General features: G+C 42.5%; 1 protein-coding gene across 1 annotated transcript in view; it reads left to right on the top strand.

Moving 5' to 3' along the window:
- Nucleotides 1-27,082, top strand: part of DGKG (diacylglycerol kinase gamma) — a 192,332-nt gene that overhangs the window by 44,733 nt on the left and 120,517 nt on the right. The window contains exons 3-7 of the mRNA XM_081087246.1: nucleotides 8,455-8,531; nucleotides 16,651-16,816; nucleotides 17,316-17,378; nucleotides 22,111-22,281; nucleotides 26,494-26,543. Of these exons, the coding sequence (XP_080943372.1) occupies nucleotides 8,455-8,531; nucleotides 16,651-16,816; nucleotides 17,316-17,378; nucleotides 22,111-22,281; nucleotides 26,494-26,543 (527 nt within the window). The remainder of the gene's footprint in view (nucleotides 1-8,454; nucleotides 8,532-16,650; nucleotides 16,817-17,315; nucleotides 17,379-22,110; nucleotides 22,282-26,493; nucleotides 26,544-27,082) is intronic.

Raw genomic sequence — 27,082 nt, 5'->3', positions numbered from 1 at the left:
TGTAGGGACAGGAGGAAAGAAAAAAATAGAAATGAAGGCCCTTCAGAGAGCAAGAATGTGAGGAGAGAAAGGAACTCTCTCCACATTCCATTGGTCAAAGCAGTCCCAGGCCTGGCCCAGATTCAATGCCATAAAGGAATGGACTCCACATCCCCTGGGAGAGTGACTCACACAGGGAGGGGAAGATTGATGACAGCCATCTTTGGAGACCAGCTAGCACCCAATATAATGCATCATGTGTTCTTGTATCATGCAGCACTTTTCAAAAGCTTGGTTTTTAGTGGTTGCAGAGATTTCTTTTGAATACATATACATTATTTTATTTAACCAAACCACTGATCGTGATCTTAGAATCCTATATAATAAAAGGCTAATATACAAATTGTCCCTTCGACCAGGAGTTCAACCTGGAGTTTGACCAAGGGGCAGGACCAGTCCTACAACTGCCCGAGGCCCTTCCCCGCTGGCCGCCCAGCCAATCAGACTCCACTCATGCACGAATTCATGAACCGGGCCTCTAGTGTATTAATAGACTCATAGTGTCTAGTAAAGCGAACTGATATCCACATTCTCTCCTGCCCTGATCAGACCTCTCAAGGGAACTGAATTTATTTCTGGGCATCAGGGTTTACCATGAATATGGACAAACTGGAACTTGTTTGAGAAGTGCCACCAGAATGGTGAGGGGCATCCCAGCCTGAAGTGGCTGAAAATACTATGCATATGTACTGGATAAGGTCAGACTCAAGGAAAAGTGTATTAAACTAGCTACAGTGCTATTGCAGGGAGGGGGTGTTAAGCTAATTTGAAATGCCTTCAAGAAGTAGCCCTAGGACTAATGAGATGAAATCATTGAAAGAAAAACTTTAAAGTAAGGAATACATTGATTCCCAGTGGTCAAGCCTGCCCAAGAGGAAACACAATTGACTTAAAAGCAAGTGAGTTTCCTTTCCCTAAAACTGTCTGGTCAGAGTTGGCTGAGACAGACACTACAGAGGAGATTAGAGCATTAGATGCCTGGTTGTTTAAATGACCTTCAATAGACCTTACAATATGTAGTTTCTATGCTTAAACAGGTTGCTTTTCAACCTCAGGGGACATGAGCATGTGGGGATTCCTCCTACTCAACCTCCCCTAACAGCTTCAGAAATATAATTGGCTTATTGTCCTTCTAATCCTGATATTTGGGTGGAGGGGAGTTTTCATCCGTTTGGTTTTTTTTCCAATTATTTTTTCAAAAAAAGAAACTACCAGCTTATTCAAAAAAGAAAAAAAAATGATAGAGTATCAATTTTGAGTTTTAATTCTCTAAGAAATTAAAGCAAACATTTCTTACACCAGCTAGTGGTTGCTTTATTTTGTAAACCTTTTAAGACTTGGAGACATCTTAGCCATCATTAAATCCAACTCCTATCCATTATACAAGTGAAACTAAGTCCAGAAGACCTCAGTAACTTGCCCAAGGTCGCCTAGGAGGTCAGTGTCAGAATAAGAATTAGAACCATAGTTCTCAGTCCCAGGTCAGATGCAATTTTCTTGAATTTAGTTCTAACAAATTAAACAGAAATGTATCCATTGGAGCCTAACCTCAACCATACTTTGGTTAATATAGACACCAATTCAATTACAATAGAGCAAATTTTTAAAATACATTTAAAGAGAATGAATCAGTACATTGTGCTATTCAGAAATATATTTCATTCAAATCATATCAAAGCAAGGCGAAGGTTCTGACTTTTAGATGTATGTGATTCACAGCTCAAAATTCAAACCTGTCAGTGTGAATATGGGAGCCAGAGAAAATGTTTAGGACTGACTTGTAGAACAATGTGAGGCTCTAGGTGAGCTTCTCTGAAACCTTGCTATTTAATTGGCCATGTCCACTTGCTTCCATCTTGGAAAGGATAGCCACTGTCATTCTCACCCACATCTTTTTCACACAACTGGCTCTCTTTATTAGTGATGACTCGGACTCTGCCCACAGGCAGTCACAGAATCTATGGACAGGGGGAGACTTCTATGGAACAATGGCTGTAAAATGTGAATGTGCATGTGATCTCCTGGAAATCTTGTTAAAATGCAGATTCTGAATCAGCAGGTCTGGGGTAGTTCTGAGATTCTGCATTTCTTTTCTTTTTCTTTCTTTTTTTCTTTTCTTCATTGATTTCAGAGAGGAAGGGACGGAGAGAAAGAGATAGAAACATCAATGATGAGAGAGAATCATTGATCGGCTGCCTCCTGCACACCCCCCACTGATGATCGAGCCCACAACCCAGACATATGCCCTGACTGGAAATCCAACCGTGACCTCCTGGTTCATAGGTCAGTGCTCAACCACTGAGCAGCACTGGCCAGGCAGATTCTGCATTTATAACAAGCTTCCAGGCCATGCTAATGCTGGTGACCCAGGGACCACAATTTTAGTTGCAAGAAAGTACAAGTTGTCTGATCCATTCCTCCACATTCACCTGAAATATGACTGATGAGGCCACATTAATTGGAGAAAGGGGGAAATTTTGCTAGCAATACAAATTTTACTTACACAAATAAGTCATACCAGTCATTCAGATCATTTATGATTGAATCAGAAAATCTTAGTATCCTAAAGAGGGTCTTCTTATTTCAGCCAAAATTCCCTCTGCTCCAATGTAAAGTCTTTTTCTTTTATTCTATATACTAGAGGCCTGATGCACAAAATTCATGCAAGAGTAGGCCTTCCTTCCCCCTGCTGCCAGCACCAGCTTCCCTTTGGCACCTGGGCCCTGGGCTTCCCTCTAGCACCCGGGACCTAGGGTTCCCTCTGGCCACTGGCAGGCACCCAGGACCCAGGCTTCCCTCAGAGCCCCAGCTTTGTCTGGAAGGACATTTGGTCTAATCAGCATATTACTCTTTTATTACTATAGATTATACTGTGGCAGAACCATCACTTTGACAGGTTTCCCCCAGTTGTTAGCTTGGTATGTCTCAATGGTCCTCAGCCTTCAACTGCAGTGGGAGGCTTTGAACACTTCCAATGTCCTTCCCACATCCCGCATAACCCTGCGCCTTTGGACTGTTTAATCATGATCAGTAGGCATTGGACCCAGGCATTAGTGGTATCTAAAGTTCCTCACATGATTCTAACATGCAGCCAAGGTTGACAACCACTAGTCTACCTTTTCTCCCTATGCCCCTGGGAATATAGGACAAGCCCAATCCCTTTTTCCACCCTCATTTATTTCACAAATCTTCATGGAGCATCAATGTTATGCCAGGCAATGGGCTACATGCTGGGGATAAACAGTGAATGGGAAAAGAAGTATAACTGGGAGGTGTCCATGCTTATGAAGCTGAACCTTCTTACACATGCTCCCACATTCTGCTCTGGGCCCGTTCATCCTGGATAGAAAGGTGGGTCTGTGGAAGCAGTGCTCTTGGCCCTGGTGTCTCTGTCTTTCCAGGACTCTTGGAAAAGCTCATTCTTGCTTTTGTGCATCTCACTGTGTTCTTGACTACCTGGAGTACTTAGAAAACTTATACATCTCAGCCTTCACCAGAAGAAGGAAAATCTAATTGCTTGTTTTTTCTCATGTACCAACTTTCTTTCCCCTTCCTCCTGTGTCTTTCCCTCCATGGGTGGAGAGTCATTTATGGTCTTCTCAATCTGTAGACTATGTTCCTCTAGCCTCCTCATCATGTTTGCTTATTTGTTTTATTGATGATTTTTCTGTGTTGTGACAGGCAAGCCTTACTAGTCAGCCACAGATATACAGGAGTGTTGCTTAAGACCTCATCAAAAGTGAGGTCCACGGACCTACCTACTTGAAGTCATCTAGGATCTTATTTGAAATGCAGAATCTCAGGCCTGGACTCAGACCTACTGAATCAGAATCTGCATTATACCCGATCCCCAGGCAGTTCATGTGCATGTTACAGTTTGAGTCGCTCTTAGAGAATTTTGAGGAGAGTTACCATGTACCTTAGAATCTCATTCTCATCTGTGGGTTTTCAGATTCACTTTTGAAAATGTTGATTTATAGTTATTTCAAAGTTTAGTGGTCTGATAGGGCTCAGATGCTCAATGTTCTTAATTGGAAGATGGTCCATAAACTTTGGATTCTGGTGTAGGTAGCACATAAACTATACACACTGAAGTTCCTGGTTGTCTGCTTGTTCAGATGGAGGGCATCCCTGTCCGATGCAACTGTGGCAGCAAAGGTGCCTGTGAGAAGGGCCATATTTTCTCCTTAAAAAGGCTTTGAATTTGCTCAAACACTAGGAACAAGTGCTTGGTTAAGGTCCCAGAATTCTTGGCACATAAAGCATAAAGAGGCAATTTTGGATTGGAACTTCCTTGGGTATTTGTTACCACCAGTGACCTTAATCACAGAGAAGAGTCTTTAAACTCCTGATTTGGGGTAAAACTGCATGTTGATGGTCCTGCCAGTTTGGGCTAATGCAAAACGATCCCTACCTTGCAAAGTATTTGAATAAGTTGACCTTTTGGGTGGGGTTCTTCAGTGTTGTCCATTTAAACAACAGGGAATATCTGCCAAGCATGGTGATTTTAGATTTATTAGAGTGATTCCTTGCTTTCCTTTTGCAGGAATTATCCAGTATGTTCAGCTACTTAAGGTAATCTTTATATCTCACAATAAAACCCCATCATTGCACAGCGGTTCTCAACCTTGACTGTACATTGGCACCCGAAGTGTGCTTTCAAATATACCAATTCCTGGGTCCCCCAAGAGATGCTGACTTCATTGGTCTGGGTGAGACCTCGGTTTCAATGTGTTACAGAATTTTTTGATTCTAAGGTGCAGCCAGGTTTGAGAGCCACTGTCACAGCGGAAGGGCCTTACTTTCTGACTTACCAGTGTTATGTATCCAATGAATCCAGTACCTGTGTCACATTATTAGATAGGTTCTCAATCACAGTCACCCACTCACTAGCTGTGCACCCTTGAAAGGATCATTTAAAGTCCACAAGCCTCAGTTTCTTCTCTAAAATAGGGGTCCTTATTACATTAGAGGGTCATTGTGGAGATTTAAATAAAATATACAAGGTTACCAGGGCAATGTCTAGTACTCAACAAATAGGAGTCGTTGCAAAGGATGGTGGGCACGGCCCTACTTTGCATATTTAGAAGTGGAGTTTGATCACCTTTGAGTCTGGTGGTAGTGCTACCATGCAGGCTTTGAATGGGAGTTCCAACTGAGCTTGTGCTACTGGCCCACAGGTGGCGCCTGAGTAAGATTGGAGTGCTCTGAAGAAGCCCCTCATTGTTTCTAACTGTGGTAAGATGAAACAGAATGGGGCAGTACCCCCTTACTCCTCAGGAGAGAGAAACCCAGTCCAGAAATCTGTTGAGAAGAAAACTGTGATAAAGTATCAAAGGACATCTAAGAGAAAGTAACAGGCATCATATTTGAGAATTAGATTGTTTCTCTTTTTTAAAATTTTTATTTATTAATGAGAGAGAGAGAGAGAGAGAGAGAGAGAGAGAGAGAGAGAGAGAGATTTGTTGTTCCACTCATATATGCATTCATTGGTTGATCTTGTATGTGTCCTGTCCAGGGATCGAACCCACAACCTTGGCATATTGGGAGATACCCCACCAGTGCAATTGTTTCTCCTTTTTAAAGGGAAAGGCATTGCTGCTATAAACTCATAAAACAAGACAAAGTAAATGTGGGATGAGGAAGAACTTTCAGGGAAATTAAGGAGCCAGCAATATCTTGCATTATTTTGCTATTTATATTTTTTGCTAGTAATTATAAATTACTATTTATTTTGCTAGTAATTAGAAAATTTAAAATAATACTTCTTTATCCCTTTTAAAACCTGCATACTTGAATATGAACATATGATGAATATATGTGTGTGTAATGTGTATATATGTATAACATATATATATGTGTGAGACATGTGTATATATAGTTTATATATTAGTATATATATCTATATATCTATACATATAAATATATCTACATATAGATATGTATTTCATCCCTTTAAATATAAATCAGAATTAGATCAATAGCACTTAGAACCAAAGGATTTCTGCTAGGATGAATTATGGAATCTGCAAAATGTGACAATAATCAAGAGTATAAATTCAAGTAAAATTACTCTCTTGTCCTCAATCAAAATACTGGCTCTATACTACTCTCACACCAAGAGGACTCATGCTCTTAAATTTACTTTTATTAATTTGGCCACTCTGGCTGAGCTGAATATCTGCCATTAAAATAGAGTCTAAAATATAGGGGTTTTAAAAAATAATTAAGCTTCTCATAAAATAATTTGAATATAATTTATGTATGGTGTTAACTGAGCTCTGGCCTAATTCTAAACTCTCTTTCATTAGGTTGCCAGAGTGGCCTTTAGGAAACAAAGACCCAGTTATATTATTCCACTACTCAAAAAAATTTTAACAGCTTTAAATCAATGTTCTTAACTTGGCATTCAAATCTGGCCCCCACAAATCGGTTCTGAAACTACTCTCTAGTTTTAACTTTTCCTAAATGTTTTGTGATGCCCAACTCCACATTTTTATACCCTGTCCCTTCTGTAAATACCTTTTCCACTTTATGTCCATCTTTCAAAACCTATGCATCTTTACACCCCAGCTCAAATGATACCTTCTTCAAAGGGTATCCCCAGTCTTCATTCCAAACACCACTCTCATCCTACTTTGACTTCCTCCCCACTCATTTTACTTCTTCTACTACATGCTTTCTAGAGCTTCATATTATTGCTAAACCATCAATTACACTTTTCCTTGTGTTAGCAAATCTTTGGGAAGCAATATTTACTTTTGAGCCCGACTAGACCAGAGTTAAACCCTGATTCTTAGACAAGTGACTTAAGTTTTCTGAATTTCAGCTTCTTCATGGGTGAATTGAGAAAATATTACCAAATTTATATAGATTGGTAGGGGATAGTATATGATGATATGCAGTAAAGGTCTCCAATAAAGGAAAGCTATTATTACCACAGTGGTTCAGATCATCTCCCTGACTAATTCATCAACAGTACCTTACAGCATCTTATTCTCCAAAGTGTTTTCTGAATTGAATGGAAGCAGTCCAAACCAATGGCATCTGCTGCCTGGATCTCACTGAGCTATTAGTTTTTCAACATCTGTTTTGACTCTCAGAAAGAATGTCCATTTTTAGGCATCAGCAGCATTTTCCTGTGGCATTTCAATATGTCTCAATCTTGAAATGATTATAACTTGTGCTTGATTGAATCCAAATCAGCAATGCCATGGAGAACATCCCGACCCACGAGCATGTCTACTTTACGTAGGCCCAAGAAAGCATAGCCCTCTGTACAAAGAACCTGAACACCAAGGAACACTGTGTCAGCTTCTAATGACATTGCCCTTTACTCAGATGTCTAAATAGTGGCAGTAGTGGAGCTTAAAAAGCTCTTAATTATCCAGAATACTGCAAAACAGGGAGAGCACAGAAAACCTGGTTTTCTTCAATATTTAGAGTGTTGGTAACTATACCGGATGCACTCAGAATGTATTTGTAATAAAAATTATAGACTCTATTTTCTTGACTTCTAACTTCTTTGTAAACCTTTCCACCAAAAGAATTCACCATTTTCTCCAGTAGATTCTGATTTATTTCCTATGGAAAGCAGAATATTCTAAACCACTATTTTTCATGAATCTTGAGTCCCCGTTTCAGCACCAAGGACAGAGTATCACATGGCTGATGCCCACCCATCCTATTTAATTAACAAAAATTTAAATGTTTTAAAATTTTTGTTCAAATGTTTTTGGTATGATATACAAAGACTCAGTAGCTCATCGAAGCTCTCAGTGTAGAACTAAGGCAGGATATGGGCAAGATAAACAAGCTAATAATGATTATAACACTATATGACAAGTGCTATTACAGAGTTATGTACAAGTCACATGAGAACCAGGGAAGGGAATGATTAATTGATTGGTAAAGAAATGTTTTACAAAGGGGCTGATGTTTGAGCTGAGTGGTGAGAATTGAGTGAACTTTGCAATACAGAGAAGAAATACCATGAAGAGTACACAGTTTATTCGGGGATTTCTGGAAATTTGGTTTGATGTGGCTGAAACATGGCAAGCTGAGGTTAGAATTAAGAAATAGACTAGGTTACCACATACTTATATATTAAGATAAGGGGATTATGCTTTATCCTAGAAAAACTGAGAACCACTGAAAGGTTTTTGAGCGGGGACATAGCCTGATTAGACTTGTGTTTTAGTAAGCTAGTTCATACAGCAGGAGAAAGAGTATACTCAGGGGGGGAAAGAGAAAGAGAAGAAATGAGAGGGCAGAAGGGTAGGGTGACATTTATCCGTATGGTCCTGGGAATGCGGGACTGCTCCATCATAACCAAGGTTAGACAGGGAGAATTTACTTGGCTTATCTCCCACCAGCTGTTCACCAGTGTTTCACATGTGGACTCTGTTTCTCCAGATTCTTCCAAGAAGATAAAAGATGTCTTGGCTGAATTTAATGAGAGTGGAAGCCTCAAACAATTTGACTCACACGAGGTAAGAAAATTTTTATTTCAAGCCTTTAAAAACTCCATAATTCAGCCATTCTACAAATTTTTCTCCTCTTGGAGGTTTAGCTCACATTGAATAACTTGTTACTCAACCTATGTTTTCCTGTCTCAAGTGAGTTATTGGTGCTATCTGGAATTATACATTTCCCAAGTCCATTCACCCTCTCACTGTCCTATAAACTACATCATACCTTCTCTCTTCTCAAATCTCTTATTCCTCCTCATTTTCAGTTGACCACTGTGTTTTATGCTTCATGAAAAAATGGAAACAGCCCTAGCTGGATAGGATAGAGCATTGGCCTATGGACTAAAGGGTCCTGGGTTCAATTCTGGTCAAGGGAATATACCCAGGTTTCAGGCTCAATCCCCAGTAGGGCATGCAGGAGGCAGCCGATCAATGATTCTCTTTCATCATTGATATTTCTATCTTTCTCTCCCTCTTCCTTTCTCTCTGAAATATATATATTAAAAAATGGAAATAGTCAGAATAGATCTTCCATAAGATCTCTACTCACCTACATACCTTTTCTCCTGTAACAAGGTATGAAATCTCCATGCTGTTAATTCTAGCCCCTCTACTGTGCACTCAATCCTATCCTCTTTTGATCTATTGACAGGCATTGCTACAGCAACTCTATCTATCTATCTATCTATCTACCTATCTTCTACCTATCTACCTTATATTTCTACCTCTATTTCCTTCACTTCAGTCTTCTATATATTTTATTTTTCTCATAAATGTATTTCTCCTATATTAAAAACGTTCTTCAGATTCCACTTCTCCTTCTAGCTACTATCTCATTTCCTTCCTGTCCTTTACAGGAAATTATTTACTGTGCAAAAGATTTGTCTGTACTCATTGCTCTTCTTCCCACATTCTTGAAAGCTTTGCAATTAGCATGTAGCCCCTATTCCCCCTCTGAGACCACTAGCCTACAAAGCCAAGGATCTCCATGTGGCTAAACTCAATCACTACTTTACTCAACAGAATTGGTTGAGTAAAGTATATTTGGACATGGTTAGCCAAATTCTCTTCCACTTTCTTCACTTGTTTTTCAGGATACCAGTCTCCTAGTTTCACTCCTGGTTTAAAAATCAAATAAGTATCTCATAATTAACATGCACTAAACTAAGCTCCTTGACCTTCTCCTGTTTTCCCAGCAGTCTTTTCATTTCAGTAAATGGCAATTCCATTTTTTAAGTTATTCAGCCTAAAACTATGGAGTCATCATTGACTTTTCTCTTTTTCTCACATCCCACATCCAATTCGCCAGCAAACCCTGTCACTTCTACATTTAAAATATACCCAAAATCTAGCCACATCTCACCACTAGCAGTGCTCCCACCCTGGCCTGAATCATCACCATATTCTGCCCAGATTATTGCAGTAGTCTCCTAACTGGGCTCCCTGTTTCTGCTCTTGACTTTTAAGGTCTATTCTTCACACACATCCTGAGCAATCTGCTAAAATTTAAGTCAGATAATGTCACTGCTCTGCTCAATAATCTCTCATGGTTACCCCCCAGCCCCTACTCAGAATAAAAGTCAAGGTCACTACAATTGCAGCTCCCCCTACGCTATGTCCCCATCTCTTGCTACCCTCCTCTCCTCATTCCTTTCCAGCCATATTAGCCTCCTTGATGCTGTCAAATAAGCCGAGGCCGCCCTAACCTCAGCACCGTTGCACTTGCTTTTGCCTCTTCCTAGAATGTTCCTCCCCCAGATAAACACATTGTTCATTTTCTCACCTCAAGTGTTGGCTCAAATCATTTTCTTAGTAAATATCACCTTCTCTATCCCACTGCTCTGCCTCATTTTCTTCCTTAGTACTTCTCACCATCTGGCCCACTATGTAACTCACTTATTTGTCTATCTCTGTATAGACACTTATTTGTTCACTGCTGTGTCTCAGGGGCCCAGAAGAGTATTCAGAACATAGCAGACACTCAGCAAATGTTTGTTGAATAAATGAATGAATGCAAGACTTCTCCCACTTTCAAATTCAACTCATCTAACATTTCTTTAACATCCAGGCACTGTGCTGGGTACTGCAGAACATATAAAGATGAGAAAGCACAGTTCCTCCCTTCTGGAACTTAGTTCCTACTGACAGGGTCAAGTTTAAGAGCCATGACTCTGGACTCACATGGGGTTTATGTTAGACCCCTACCTCTGCTGCCAACCAGCAATGTGGCCTTGAATAGTATTTCACCTCTTTGAGCCTCAGTGTTTCATCTGTGACATGAAGATAACAACAACAACAAAAAGGACCTTGAGGTTTGCAGATAGTAAATTAAATGCAAACATTATTGCAAAGTGTCTAAAGTTTCGACAAGACACTTAAAAATGTTACCCATCATTATTCCCCTTCTGTCCCAGTTCCTCAGAATGTTTTCAACTCAACTTCTTCCCTGTTCCTGGGTCCTGTTATGAGGGCCAGTTGCGGAAAAGTGACCAATCAGCCAGGCAAACTTCAGGAAAGGCTGGCCGCTTATTCATATTGTCACCCTTTCAGCAAACTTTGAGTCAACATCTCTGCTGGGCACTGGGCAGGAATCCACAGAGCCCATGCTCTTCTGGTACATCTGGGAGGGGCGTTAGATAAAATGCACCCGTCATCAAGAGAAGAAAGCCAGAGGAAGGTTGCTGGAACTGAAGCAAGACTGAGTATGCACCATTTCAAAAGACATTCCTGAAGAGAAGCCATGTGGGGAAGATGGCAGAGCCAACAAAGAACTCTCAGCCTCCTCCCCCCCACCCCCCTCCACACTCCCAGCCCAGCTCCAAAAACATAGGAACAAAGCCTGGCAGGGGCTGCTAATCAATCTGTCCGCCCTGAAGCTGGCAAGTGGGAGGGGAACAATTTGGTCAGGGCCACCCAAGGTGTGAAGGCCACAGGAGCTTTCAGAAGCAGGGAGCAGCAGCTCGACTGTTATGAGCACTCTGCCACCCCCACCGCCATCACGCTGGCCCCCACTCTTTGTATGTGCAGCATTGCTGTGTCCCAGGGGAGTTCTGTCACTCTGATTTCATTCCCCTTCACAGTGTGGCTGACTTCTAATAGGTGTAATGTCCTGGCATGGGGTTGGGGAAACAACAGGGCTTAATTTCTCTTAAGCTTGATGGCTTACTGCTGCTAAAATGTCTCCACGAAAAACAAGCTAGCTGTGGGAAGGGTCAGGTGACTAGCAGAGCGAAGTGGGGAATGAAAGTCTGTAGAGTGACAGGGCTGCACCTGGCCATGCACAACTTGCCCTGGCCCATCAGCACTGTGTAGTTCTCTGGAGAGTCGAGTGCAGCTGAAGACAGTCAGGAAGTGACAAGAGCATCAGAATGAAAGGGACACGATGGCTTGGTAGCACCATGACCTGAAACTGAGACACACCTATACACAAATCAGTTATGACACCGCTTTGAGCACGTTATTTATGTTTCAGAATTTTTTTTCATCCACAAAGAGCAGTAACAGCCCTACCTCCCACTATTGTTTTTGAACTTAAGGGAGACCATGCATGTAAAGGGCCCGATGCACAGTAAACGCTCCATCTAGCTCCCTTCCCTTCTTGAACAGTGTGAGAATGAGGACACTCTCCTTACACAGGTTGCAGCAACAATTGGCCAGCTATATGGCATATGGATCAGGCCTTACATGAAAGTTGCTGGAATTTTTTTGGTGGGGTCGGTAACAGGCTTGAACAATGTCAGAGGCTACGATGTTACTCCAGGGATCAGAGAATTGCCAATGTGCTGCACAGCAATTAGTTATCAGGTTTGGACGTAGTACCTAGCCACTTCCTACCCATCAGATATTTACTAACAGCTACTCTGAATCTGGCCTGTGCTCATAAAGAACACACTCTCTCATAATCCAGGTGTCATTTTGGCAATGGCACAGAGTCATATTTGTTGGCAAGTGAAATTGGGGTGTTTAGAGGGAGTGGCAGGGAACATGATATCAGCACTGGGACCTCTGGTAGATACAGTAACAGGAGCACTGGACTAGGTGTCAGAAGATCTGGCTTTTGGTTTTACTCTGCCACTAGCTAGGGGTCGGGGTCGGGGGACAATCACTGAACTTATAGGCCTCAGTGGTGTGAGAAGATCTAGTCTCCTCTGAACTGTTTTGATGTGAACGCTCTATGTTTCCAGGCTTCTTCTATACCACCCTGTTCCATCGTAGGATAGGAACATAAATAATCGAACATGTGTTCATTCATTATTGTTTTCTAAGTTCTTGAAACACTTTGTTCATTCTTTTCCTATGGTACTCACCACTGTTGACCTGTTTTAGATTTATTTCAATACCTTTACCACATATATAAGTATATATGACTGAATCTCTTGAAGGTATGGGCCACGCTTAACTCTTTGGTGTGTTCCTCAGTGCTGTCCAGCACTGTCTTATACTTAGGAGACTCAGTTTATATATGAATGAACCCCACAATAATTGATGACAGTCAACTGTACCAATTAGGAATCCAACATTCATTAAAATACCCATCAGGAAACACTATGTTAGGTAGTAATGGGGAAACAGAGATGAAATAAGACATTTCACTACCTTCCAGGATCTCTACATCTAGTCAGGGAACAAAGGTATATCACAGGCAACTATATATTAATAGAGGGCAGCAGATATGAGTGTCCCAAAACAGGAACCAACGTGGAAAAGTAAAGCAATTCAGGCATAGGAGGTCATGCCAGGACCCCTGGAGAAGGTGGAATATGGACCAGACCTTAAAGGATAGCTGGAGTTTTAACAAGTAGAGACAGAAACAGTTCATGCAAAGCGCATGGCAGGTTGGCCAGAGAAGAACACAGAGACCCAGGTAGAAAGCCTGTGGAGGTATACAAAGGCACTAATAGGAGAACAGACCAGAATGGTCTCAGAGCTTGAAGTGACTACAGATCTAGCTTGGAGTGGGATTATGGGAGGGCTGTGAATCCCAGACTCAGGGAGTGCACAGGAGATCATCGTACTGTGGAAATACTACATGTTAGACCTTCTATTTACATCTATCTTTATTTCATCTAATTTCTTTTTTGTGTATGATTTATAAAGTAAAATAGAGGAGCACATCATACATGTATTTAACTTATAAGTAAAGATAAATGTTTTGCTTCAAAATGTTATAGATGTTGAAAAAAATGTTATGGATGCACACATAATTTTAAAAATTTGGAGACAACCCATCTTAACTCTCCTGTGGGCAATTAGAAGCCATGGAGATTTCTGAGTAAGGAAGCATTCTGCTTCAGGAAGGTCAACCTGGCAAGGAAGGATAAGATGGGAAGGCCAGCAGATGGAGGTGGAGGTAAGGAAGCCTTTGAGAGGTATTGCCACAGTGCAGGTAGGATACGTGCAACAGAAGTCTGAAATCAGGGTCAATGGGTCCTGCAAGGGCCCCCTTGTCAGGGTGGTGGTAGATGAGCAATGGACTAAAGCAGACCTGGATGTGACAGACATTGCAAAAGAACAGCCGACAGAAGGGAGAGACAAGAACTAGTCTCAAACTACTGGGAGTGCAAAGCTGAGCCTGGGATGTTGGGAGAATAATGGCATTATTGACATTAACAGAAACTGCAGGAAGAGGAGCTGGTATAGGGAGGAAGCTAATTGAGGTTTAGAACTTGAGGTCTCCTAGCCCAGCACTCACAATATGCTGAAGAATAAATGGAGGTTAAAAGAAGGGAGAACCAGCCAGGATATCTCCTGAATCTCACACTGACCTTGTTTGACAGTCTTTCAGCTTTGTTTTCTTTGTTTGTTTGCTTTTTAAATATATTTTATTGATTTTTTTTTTTTGCAGAGAGGAAGGGAGATGGATAGAGAGTTAAAAACATGCATCAGCGGCCTCCTGCACACCCTCTACTAGGGATGTGCCCGCAACCAAGGTACATGCTCTTGACGGAATCGAACCTGGGACCCTTCAGTCCACAGGCCAATGCTCTATCCATTGAGCCAAACCGGTTAGGGCTCGTCTTTGGTTTTTAAAGAGCATTGCAATTAGGCTTTGTTTAACAGAGCGTTGTTTTTATTAAATCATTTAGTACAGTCTATTTTCCAGAAATATTTTATGCTAATAGTTTTCAATTTGATGCTAACCAAAAATGAAAAGATTAGCAGGACATTTTGGAACTCAAAACTACATTTTAAAATAGTACTTGTCAACTGAAAGAGCACAAAAGAAAAAATAATGCAAAAAAAAAGCCTTTAAAAAAATGAATAACAGTGCTGTCAGCAAATACTTAGTCAAATCAAAAAAGAGAACCAAAATATTACCAGACCATGGAAAAATCAAGAGTTTCAAGAAGAAAAGTGAAAGGAATGCTACAGAGAAGCCAAAGATGAGAAAGTCTAAAAGCGACAACTGCATTTGTGGCCTTCAGGAGAGCAGGGCCAGAATCCAAAGCGAATGAGATTAAGCAGGTGAGAAGCTTAATGGGGTCTGTTTGGAGGAATTTGAAGGGGAAGGACAAGCTAGTAACTCAACTAGCCAGCAATTTCTTTGGAATGGTGACCTTGAACATGCTCACAAGTAGAGAAGCAGATGCTTGCTGGGAGATGCTATCAGAGGCAGAGAGGGTGGAGTCAAAGGTCATATTAGGTGGAAAGTAGGAGGAAAAGTTTTTGCTCTTGCATACTGGGAAATAGGAGGTGGATGTGTGAGGAAGAGACATTCTGTGCTGATAAGGCTGTGGAGACAGAGACGGACAAAAAGTGAATGAAACAGAGAGACACAGAGACTCAGAGGCCAAAAAGACAGGGAGGGAAACAGAGATTGGTAGCTATTGCAGGAAATATGAGTCCAACATTTGCTTAGAAATCCCTTTAGATGCCAAGAGCCTATATTATCCTCTCTCCTCCAATCTGCAAAGGAGATATATAGAACAGCTCTGCCTGGGGTTGAATAGAAACTGCCTGTGACTTCCCAATGGGGTCAGGAGGGCATCCCTTGTTTTTAAGGCTAAGACTTTGTATCCCAAACCTGATGGTACCCAGGCAAGCCACCTCCTGGTTCTGGAAATGCTCTCAGAGCTTCCTGAAGAGACAAGGGATTAAATGCTATCAACGTTTTAGAGGGAGAGCCAAGTAGGATCCCAACCAGGGATTTTATTCTCATGACTGTTATTATTCACAAAAGCCTGCGCAGCAGATCTTGGAGTAATGCTTCCTCAAATGAGCTCCAGGAGCATCTGCCGATTTGATGAAGAATCTGATGCCATCAAAGCAGGAGCCAGTGATGACTCACTGCAAACTGTTGTTGAGCATTGCTGAGTGCAGCAGCCCTCCCTGGCATGGTCGCTCCCAGCCTGGGCCCGGGAGCCCAGAGGCACTGGGAGAGAGACAGCAGGGAGAGGCCCTAGTTGGGGGCATATTTCTTGATTCTCCCTTCTGTCCTTGGCTTCCTGCTCTTCTCCCGGTGCCTAAAACCTTCGCAAGGCCATGTTTTGAGAGTAGCTGAGCCAGACACACACCCTCCCCCCTGTTAATCTTGAGGTTTGTCCAGGGAAGATCAGTTATGAAAATGAAGGATGGAGTCTGTATTTTACTCTTCCAGCTCTTTCCTCTTTTTTTGAGACCTAAATACTTGGGAATTATCTTACAGCACAAGGAGAAAATTGACACATCACAGAAAAGCCATTTTTTTCCACCCTGTTTTCAACGGCATGAGGCATGCTTCATCTTAACCAGGATTCCAGGGCACTGACCTAGTCTTGCTCATTGGAGACCAGTCCCTCCCAGGGGTCTGTACGCAGGCAGAGCCCTGCCCTGGGGCCTCCACGCCCAGAGCTCACTCTCCATCACTCCCTTTTCTACCTAAATTTAGCAATGTGTTGTTACAAAAGCCCCCTGTGGTTCCGTGCCCCACTAAGCCCTGCAGTCTCCAGTGTTCTCTCTTCACCTCCCCCAGCTGCTTTCCGTGCCTGTCATTCTCTGTCACCTCCTGGCCTTTTCATTCCTGCTCCACCAACCCCTCCACTTCCTTCCGCTTTCCTTTTCATTTCTCTTGCCTGCCAGCTCCCCGATTCCTTTTCCTTCTGTGCCTCCTCTCTGTCCTTGGAGTCTCTCCACTGACTTTGCCCTTCTTATCCCTTTTCAGACAATTAGCTATGACGTCTTCAAGCTGTTCATGAGGGCATACCTGGAGGTGGACCTGCCCCAGCCACTGAGCACGCACCTCTTCCTGGCCTTCAGCCAGAAGCCCAGACAGGAGGTCCCTGACCACCCAAAGGAGGGGACCAGAAACAGTGAGGCCAGTGCCCCAGGTACATAGACCAGCATTCTATGGAAGGGAGGTTTTGCAGCTCTGACCCACTTGCCACAGGCATAGTAGTTTCCCTATGGAGTATGACTGGGGAATAGGGGGCCAGACCTCCTTTCTTCACTGGACCTCACAGGAAGTCCTGTCTGATGGATCTCTCTGTAAGGGGGTGGGGCATAATTCTTGCCACTCAGGATCTGAGGGAGGATGGGGGAAGAGGAGCACGGGGAGAGCCTTCCGCAAAGGCTGCCACATCCAGCTAGTGTGCCCAGGCTGCAACCAACCTGGGAGTGTCACAAAGGTATGGTATGGTCACTGTTTCCTGGAACTTGGATTATAATGGGGAAAACACAGTAAACCCCAACAAGTAAGCATGAACCGAGCTGACACCCAGAGACACAGATACAACCCAAGTGATCCAGACCTCAAGGAAGGTCCCCTCCCTGCCTTTCTAGGAAGCTGGAGGTGTGGGCTGGCCTCTAAATCTTCTCTTTGTTCTTCAGATTCTATTACACAGAATGTGGATAATGCTGCCAAAGCCGATGAGGCCTGTGCCCCTGATATGGGTAAGTCTTTGGAATACAAGATTTGGGGAGGAAGGGGGAAGACCTCATTCTTGAGGCAGAGGGGGGAACCTAACCAGCAGTTCTGTCTCCATGTAATAGTATGCTCCAGAGCAGATCCTGTCTGCCTCCATCTCTGGGGTCCCTGCCATGCAAATATACTGGGACTCTGAGGCTGGATGACAGTTCTTGGGCTAAGGTACAGATGACTCTACCAGTATGTGGCTGGAGGGGGGGAAAGCAAGAAGGTAAGAGTTTGCTTTGGTTAAATTCCAACAGCATTCATAAGTGCAGGTTTGCGTAAGATGGGAGGAGGAGCAAGGGAAGTTGGCTAACATTGTTTTGAAGATCTATTTGCCAGGCACCTCCTTTATTATAGATTTCATTTAGCCTTCACAGTCATACCACCTTCCACATTAAGGCACTGAGGCTTTAGGAGTTTATAAGCCACTCTATGACCTGCAGAGCTAGGGATTCAATCCAGAATTATCCAACTCCTAAATTCCTGCTCTTTCCTACATCTCTGTGCCACAGTTTCCCCATATGTAACATGAGATGATAATGTGTTGATATGAAGGTTGAGTTTTATGTATAAAGTGCTTAGCACAGCACCTGAATCATAGTAAATGTTCAATAGATATCAGCAATTATTATTCAGACCACCTCTTTAGAAATGTATTTTTATTTGATTTTTTAAATTACAATTGACAGCCCTAACCGATTTGGCTCAGTGGATAGAGCATCGGCCTGCGGACTCAGGGGTCCCAGGTTCGATTCCGGTCAAGGGCATGTGCCGTGGTTGCAGGCATATCCCCGGTGGGGGGGTGTGTAGGAGGCAGCTGATCCATGTTTCTCATCGATGTTTCTGTCTCTCTGTCCCTCTCCCTTCCTCTCTGTAAAAAATCAGTAAAACATATTTTTTTAAAAATTACAATTGACATACAATATCATATTACTTTCAGGTGAGTATACTTTACTCTTAACTCATCATTGTCTGCCAGGATCTCCTTCAACCTGCACCTTCAGATGCCAAGCATATCCATTGGGCATCCAATTTCTATGGAAGGGTTCTCAGGGGCTGTCCTCCTTCCAGCTTCTCTTGGGGCTTTAAATGCAAAGAGTCAGAGAGTCAGGCCTAATTTTCTGCACATTATTGTCTGGAAAATATTGAGTCATATTGATGAGTTCCAACTCTTGGGATGTGCCCAGGGAATCCAGAATACAGTTTTATTGTATCATATATATATATATATATATATATATATATATATATATATATATATATATATAAAGGCCGTCAGACAGGTAACTATGACGCTCACTGACTACCAGGGGGCAGATGCTCAACACAGGAGCTGCCAAGCTGCAGTGACTTGACAGCTGCAGTTCTCGGGTGACATACCTGGAACCAGAGCACCCGGAACCAGAGAGGAGGGAGCCCAATTCCAGGGATGTCACCCAAGAACTGCCCTCTCACAATCTGGGACCCCTTGGGGGATGTCATTTCAAATGACAATTGTGAAAAGGTGTATTGGTAAATAATCAATTATTTGGATTTTGTAATCTGAGTCAAAGTTACCTTTAAAAATTGAATGTGTTCCTCAAAAAAATAGGTTAAATGATATTGATCTGTTAGTTACTGATATTACTAAAAATTACTATATCTTTTCTTTTTAAAAAATTCATTTTTTAAATCTTTATTTTTGAGATTATTACAGATAATAATTGTTTCTCCCCATAACTCCCCTCCACCTGGTTCCCGCCCCAATCCAGGCCCTCACCACCCTATTGTCTGTATCCATAGGTAATGCATACATGCATATGAGATCTTTGTTTAATCTCTTCCCACTCCCCCACCCCCCATTCCCTTTGAGAATCATCAGTCTATTCGATTTTCATGCCTCTGATTTTATTCACCAGTTTATTCTGTTCATTAGATTTCTTATTCATTTGATTTTTATATTCAATTGTTGATAGATATATATTTGTTGCCATTTTGTTGTCCATATTTTTTATCTTTTTCTTCTTCCTTTTCTTAAAGAATACACTTCAGCATTTCATATAATACTGGTTTGGTGGTGATGAACTCCTTTAGCTTTTTCTTGTCTGTGAAGCTCTTTATCTGACCTTCAATTCTAAATGATAGCTTTTCTGGGTAGAGTAATCTTGGTTGTAGATCCTTGTTATTCATCACTTTGAATATTTCTTGCCACTCCCTCCTGGCCTGCATAGTTTCTGTTGAGAAATCAGCTGAGAGTCGTATGAATACTCCCTTATAGGTAACTAACTGTTTTTCTCTTGCTGCTTTTAAAATTCTCTCTTTGTCTTTAGCCTCTGGCATTTTAATTATGATGGTTTTGGTGTTGGTCCTCTTTGGGTTCCTCTTGTTTGGGTTTCTCTGTGCCTTCTGGATTTGTAAATCTATTTCTTTCATCAGGTAGGGGAAGTTTTCTGTCATTATTTCTTCAAATAGGTTTTCAATATCTTCTTCTGGCACTCCCATAATTCAGATGTTGATATGCTTAAAGTTTCCCCAGAGGCTCCTTACATTATCTTAATATTTTTGGATTCTTTTTGTTCTTTTGGTTGGGTGTTTTGTGCTTCCTCGTATTTCAAATCATTGATTTGATTCTTGGGATCCTCTGGTCTACTGTTAAATCCCTGTATATTATTCTTTATTTCAGTTAGTGTATGTTTAAATTTCTGACTGGTCCTTTTCCATTTTTTCTTTGGCATTCTCACTAAGGTCCTTGAAAGTCTCACTAAGTCCCTTGGAGGTTTTTAAAAGATTCTTGAGTAACCTTATAAGCATGGTTTTGAATTCTATATCCAGTAGTTTGCTTTCTTCCATTTATTTCATTTGTGACATGTTTCTTTGTCTCTGCATTTTGGCTGCTTCCCTGTGTTTGTTTCTATGTATTGGGTAGAGCTTCTAAGTCTCCTTGAGTTTATAGAGTGGCCTTGTGTAGTAGGTATCCTATAGGACCCAGTGGCTCAGCCTACCCAATCACCTGAGGTGGACACTCTAGGTGTACCCCTTTGTGGGCTGTGTGCATGGTCTTGTTGTAATTGAGCTTTGATTGCTGTTGGTATTACTGGGAGAAATTGACCTCTAGGCCAATTGGCTATGGGGACCAGCTGAGACTACAGTGGGAGAGCTGTTGTGCAGGAGACACCCTTATGGAGCAGGACTTGCTTCAGTGGGGCTTTGGTGCTCACTGAATCTGCCCCTTGAGTGTATAGCTTATGGATGTGTAGAGTTGTAATCTGGTATGGCCTGACACTAAACTGCTCTTGGGTCTCCAGGGAGGTGTCAAGTCAGCCACTGCCTGGGGCCACCCAGCAAAAGCAACAGAAAAATCTGCAGATTCCTCCTCTTTGTATTGGGTTTTAAAGTGCCCAGATGTGAAGTAAGGCTGGTGCTGGTGCTGGGTCTTGGGCCTTTTATTGATAGGTTTGGGGCTCCCTGACCCAGCTGCAGATTGTTTGACAGGTTTTAACCTAAGCAAGGACAGGTCATTCATATGCAAAAGCCACTGCATGCAACTTGGGTCGGATTGTGAATGGATGAGGTGGGGTCTCAGGGAATCACCTGGGTGGAGCAAACAGAAATGGCTGCCAATCAGCCCTGCAACTGGGAAAGTCCCAGCTTAGGAACAATGACTGCTGTGAGTACCTCTGTTTGGGAGAAAACTGCCCCCAGAGTTCCTGCCCTGATGCCAGACAGTCCAGTTTCTCCTCATATGTGTCTGTGTCTCCCAGAGCCTCACCTGGCACTGGAGCTCAGAGGAAGTGGGAGCTTGTAAGTTGTTTGTGTGTTGGCCTTTTAGAGGAACAGTCTCTGTGTCACTGAGACCCAACCCCCACTGGTTTTTACAGAACTGCCCATAGGGACTTCTTTTCCCAGCTCTGGGACCCTGGGCTGGGGTTCTGGTGTGGGCAGCCTCCGCAAAGACAATCTCCCTCCTAATTAAAAAAGCGGCCTCCTACCAGTCTCAGTGTGCTTTCTTCTTTACTTCTCTAGTTGTTGGACTTCCATTCAACCAGATTTCCAGTGCTTCTGGATGATGGTTGTTCTGTATTTTAGTTGTAATTTTGATGTGGTTGTGGGAGGCAGTGAGTACAGGCATTTACCTACACTGCCATCTTGGTTCCCCATTCTACTGTCATCTTTTCTGAAAATTCAGAGTATAGGTGAAATTCTTACAAAGATATAGACAGTTCAAAGAGTCAGAATGAGGTCCATTCTGAGTATAAACCCCACAAACTGGAATTCTGGGGTCACAGGTCTATAATAATAAAAGCATAATATGCAAATAGACTGAATGGCCAAACAGCAGAACGACCATATGGATGACCATGCTATGACACACACTGGGACCAGGCCAGCCAAGGCGGGTGCGATGCGACTATTCAGGGGGGCCCACCATTGCCCCAAGATCACCCCAAAGAGGGAGGCCCAGGCTACCTGCCTGGCAGTGCTGCGGCAGGTGAGCAGGGCCTCCCTCTGTGGGACAATTGATTGCAGGGCTCCCAGACTGTGAGAGGGCACAGGCCCGCTGAGAGACCCCTCCCGAGTGCACGAATTTCATGCACTGAGCCTCTAGTTTGATTATATTTATGTCACCAATGCTTTTGAAGATACTTATATAAACTTCTTGCCTCTGACATGAAAAGGATTTAATATTTACTAAACATTAAGAGTCCTCGAATGCTTTCCTCTTGCCTATTACAGAATCAGAGATCACCGAGAAGCAAGTGCCAGCTAAAGACCAAGGGGCTGCAACCTCCCTGGGAAACCCTGTTGCTCAGTCTTCAGGCTCTGAACCCCCAACCGTGTACCTGAAAGATGTCGTGTGTTACCTGTCACTGCTGGAGACAGGGAGACCTCAGGATAAGCTAGAGTGTAAGTACTCACCCTGTCAAGGGCTTTCAGCATTTTCCTAGGAGAAGGTTGAGTGTCCTACGCATCATTGTAAGCATGCTGGAGTTTGTTCTGGGACATGCTGGAGATTGTCCTGCCTCCGTAGGGGAGGTTTCACTGCCCTGTCATCAGCAGTGATGTGAACATTTCCTAGAATCCACCCTGGGGCACAGGGCCTGGTATATAGAGAGTGGGAAGTGCATTCGAGACCTTGATATTGAGGACCGGGATTTGGAAAGGAAAGGGATCTCCACAAGGGATCGAGACTCCCCTCCTTTGCTGGCAGGACTTCCCAAGAGCCTATAACCAGGAACCTGCTGCCTCCTTTTAGTAGATTTTTCAAGAGAAGATATTCAGTATCTGTCGTCCTTCCCCTATTCTGTGCCCAAGCAACTCTATAACTCTGAGAAATGTTGTTGCTGTTTTCTCTTTGAGATCTAATCAGCTTCCATCTTGTTAAAGCTTGTTTACATTTTCACCCACCCCACCCCAAGTTTTTTGGCCTCTAGAGAAAGAGGTCTAGTTAATTAAGGGAGTTGAGCTGGGTTTCACACTACTACTAAAGTTGGTTTCAAAGATGTTCAGGAGGAAAATAATAGCTGGTGACTGAAAGGAAAGCCTACAGTGGCTGACGGTCTTGCGAATGACTCACTCCAGGGATGGTCTCACTGGCCTCCAAGAACCTACAGGAAAACTTTTTAAAACAAGTAGTGATAGGAACTTGTTTTAAAATATATGATATTGTTTTGACTTCTCTTAGGACCTTAACAGACATAAGGGGAAAACATACACATTATAGCAAAAGTAAAAATTCCAGCAATTAGCTCTAGCCAGTGTGGCACCAGCCCATGTATCAAAGGGTTACAGGTTCAATTCCCGGTCAGGGCACATATGTAGGTTGCAGTTTTGATCCAGGGTCTGGACACATACGGGGCAACTGATCAATGTTTCTCTCTCAATGAGTGTTTCTCTCTTGCTCTCCCCCTCACTCTTCCTCCCTCTCTAAATTCAATGAAAAAGCATATCCTTCAGTGAGGGTTAAAAAAAAATCCAGCAATTAATAAGACTGGTCAACAAACTTAAACATTAGCAAGGAAAAGTCTCACAAAGGTTAACCCTTGCCAAGAACAAAATCAAACAGTTTTCTCGTTAGCTGATCTTAAAATCAACTCCCATAGGTTTGAGGTGTTAACGGTTGCAAGTCTTAAGCACTAATTTGGAAACAAATGTAGCAGCTTTCTCTTTCTTCTGGCTAATGTTAAAGTGAAATGTCAAATTATTTTCACCATTCAGCAGATTTTGAATTTCAGGAATTATATTGTTCATAACGACCAAACAGGATGTGACAGATGCTTCACATTAGTGGCTCTCAGACTCAGTCTTGTACTTCCAGTAAAAAGAAACTGCATATTTTAAAATTTTTTATTAGAGAAGATTTCAAACATAGATAAAAGTAGAGAGCACAATGAACTTAAATGTTCCTGTCAACCACCTTCAACAATTACCAGTTTATTGTCAATTAGGGTTTATTTATACCTCCCATTTATTCCCTCTGTCTCAGGTTATTTTGAAACAAATTCCAGACCTCATATAATTTAATCTGTAAATATTTCAGTATGTACCTCTAAAATATGAGTTTTTCTTATATATAACCACAACGTCATTATCACATCTAAAGACAATAATTCTTTACTATTACCAAATATTCAGTCAGTATTCACATTTCCTCAATTATCTTATGTATTTTAACAGAGTCAGGATCCACGTAAGGTCCATACACTGCCATTGATCATTATGTCTCTTCAATCTCTTTTAATCTTTTGCTTATTTTTTTTTTTCCTTGCACTTTTCTGTTGCAGAAACTTGGTTGTTTGTCCTGTAGAGTTTTCTCTTTTTTAAAAAATTAAACCAAATCAATTAAAATTCTCCTGTGGCCCTAGCTGGTTTGGCTCAGTGGATAGTGTGTCGGCCTGTGGACTGAAGGGTCCTGGGTTCGATTCTGGTCAAGGGCACATGCTCGGGTTGCAGGCTCAATCCCCAGTGTGGGGCGTGCAGGAGGCAGCCAATCAGGGATTCTCATCATTGATGTTTCTATCTCTCTCTCCCTCTCCCTTCTTCTCTAAAATCAATTAGATTTTTTTAAATTCTCCTTTGATTTAAATAATTAAAAACAAGTTAAGCTTTTCTTTTTAACAACCAAATATGTATCCCACCTATCAATAAAAAGTAATACAGTAATACCAATAACGCTCATCACTGAACACTTTTTATTTGCTGAGCACTTTAAGTGCACTTTAACCTCTTATTGGTCCTAGAAGTTCTAGATAATTATTCTCATTTTACATGTAAGAAAGCACAGAATGGTTAAATGACTTGTCCAAGGCCAGGCTGCTAAAAGATAGGATGCTTACTCACACTTTCTGCTTCTACTCTTCATGCACAGTAGGACCAGGAGAGCTCCATGTTAGAGTTGCCCTATCCAGGGTCCAGGAGTGCTGGGGTCCAGCCCCAGCGGGTCCAGGGGTTCCCAAAGGTGTGGACGGAGTCGGCGAAGAATGTTTTACACGGAGACAGCGTTCAAACTCTCTAGCTTTCCTTAGTCTCCGTGGATCTTCCCTGTGCCTGGCTGAGGCCACAGAGAGAGAGATCCCAAGGCAAGCTGAGCCTTTATTTTATAGTGAGAGGTAAACAAGGTAGTGGTTTCCATTAGTTACACAGTTCTTGTGAGTTTCACTTGTTTTGACCATGGTTATACTTCCTGCACTTCCTCAGCCCATTAGCTTCCCAGATAAGATCTAGGGAGTGTCATAAGGTCAAGCCTAATTATGCTAAGAGGACTGTGCCCTCTAAGCTGGGAATTGTTTGTGACTTTGCCCACAGGTCAGTCCGAGGCTTAACCTTATATCAGCTCCCCACACAGGAGCATCATAGTGGGAGGTCTGTCCTTCTTTACATCATTCAATCATCTGTCTGGCGAGTCAGCCTCATTGCCAAGTGCCTCTGACCGGGACATTCTAAAGAGTCACAAGGAATCGAAAGCCCATGACCCTCCTTTACACAACTTAAGCTCCAACCAGGGATGAACCACTAACAAACACAAGCTGCAGAAACATTAAAACACGTGGAAGGGAGTGATGACATGAGGGCAACTTAAGGAATGCTGTAACCCTGTGGGAGATCCAGAGTGTCTGTGGGGGGATGGGGTGGGTGGAGGTCAGGGGTGGCTCACAGAGAAAGCATGAGAGGAAGATGAAGACATGTTCAGCTCTGCTCCCTACCCTGCTTACTTCTGAGACCACAGACAGATCTCTATCTTTTAGATGAATAAAATGTAAGCTATCAGGTCCCATAAATGAACATTGAGTCCTTTGCTCCAATTTCTCTCCCAGATCTTCCTTATTCTATGTCACTGCTCTACTACTAGAACATGATAGAGTAAGTTTGTGATGGCATGTTGACATGCTATTCTTCTAGACAAAGAAATACAATAGATTCTATAATAGTAACTGCTCCATAGCATATTGAAGATTAAATGACCAATAATGATAAAGTGCCTTGTACCTATTAAATGCATATATAAATGTTCCTTAACGAAATGAAATAAAAATAAATAACATCTGTTGAGTGCATTCTACATTCCAAGCATTGTAGATTTGGCATATAATTTATATATTATTCCTCATTTTTAAAAATTTAGAACAAAGAGACTATTATAATCTCCATTTTACAGATGAAGTAAATGAGCCTGAATGACTTGACTCCCTAGAGGTGGTAGGACAGAGCCAAGATTTGAATCTGCCTAACTCCACACCTTTCTGCATGCAATATAAGCAATGTTCTAACTATACTTCTGGTACCCCGGCCTCACCACCATCTGGGCATTTGCTCTGAGGTGTGTTCCAGTGATGCTGAAAGGTGTGAATGCCCTACAGGGAGTCACACTCATAACTTGGATCTCGGCTACAGAGTTATTGCTTAGGCAGTTCCAGAAGTCAGATGGCTTGGTTCTCCTCCCTGTCCCCTCTTCCCTGTAAGGAAGTCAGATTCTGTGCCTTTGGAGGGTGGGTGAGCTGGCTGCAACAGCCTTTGCCCTAGTGATAGTCAGAACTGATCTAAAAACTAGCAGCAACAGAGCCTGAGCCAGTCCCTGGTGCCTGGAGGACACCTCAAGCCTCATCTCTGTGTTTCTTGCAGTCATGTTTCGTCTCTATGATTCGGATGAGAACGGTCTCCTGGATCAAGCGGTAAGCTCTCAAAATACCCTTCCAAGAAAGGCTGGGGGAGAAGAGAACAGGTGGAGGAAGAGTCTGAAACTCTTTATGGGAGTTCTGTCTTTATAAGAATAACCATGTCTCAATATGGGCTGCAGAAATGAGTAGAATCCCCACCTTCTATTTCCAAAGAGCCAGCTAGTAGGAGAGTGAACTCCAACTTGCCTTTTCATTCCAGAAGCCCAGGATTATAAAATCTTAGAATGGGGAGGTGCTTTAGTATCTTATCTAGTTTAATTCCCTAATGGGTTCAGAACTTCTCCCTGCAATTTTCTGCTGGAGTCCAGGAACAGAGGGGAGGAGGTAGGAAAGGCAGAAAGACCAGGGCAAGAGGGCAGGGGGAAGCAGGTAACTGCTGGTGCGCTTCTGCATCACCATCACCTTCTTCTCATGAGGCTCTAGGAGTCTCATTCTGTCTGCTCCAAGCACATGATCCTATTTCGTTGTACCTGGGAAAGCCTGAGGCCGGTCTCCCCTCCCTTCCCCACCCAATTCCCTCAGGAATAGACAGG

The sequence above is a fragment of the Myotis nattereri genome, assembly GCF_964212035.1.
Source record: "Myotis nattereri genome assembly, chromosome: 3".
NCBI lineage: Eukaryota > Metazoa > Chordata > Mammalia > Chiroptera > Vespertilionidae > Myotis > Myotis nattereri.
The sequence above is the reverse complement of the archived record's forward strand: the minus strand, read 5'-3'. Positions and strand labels throughout refer to the sequence as shown.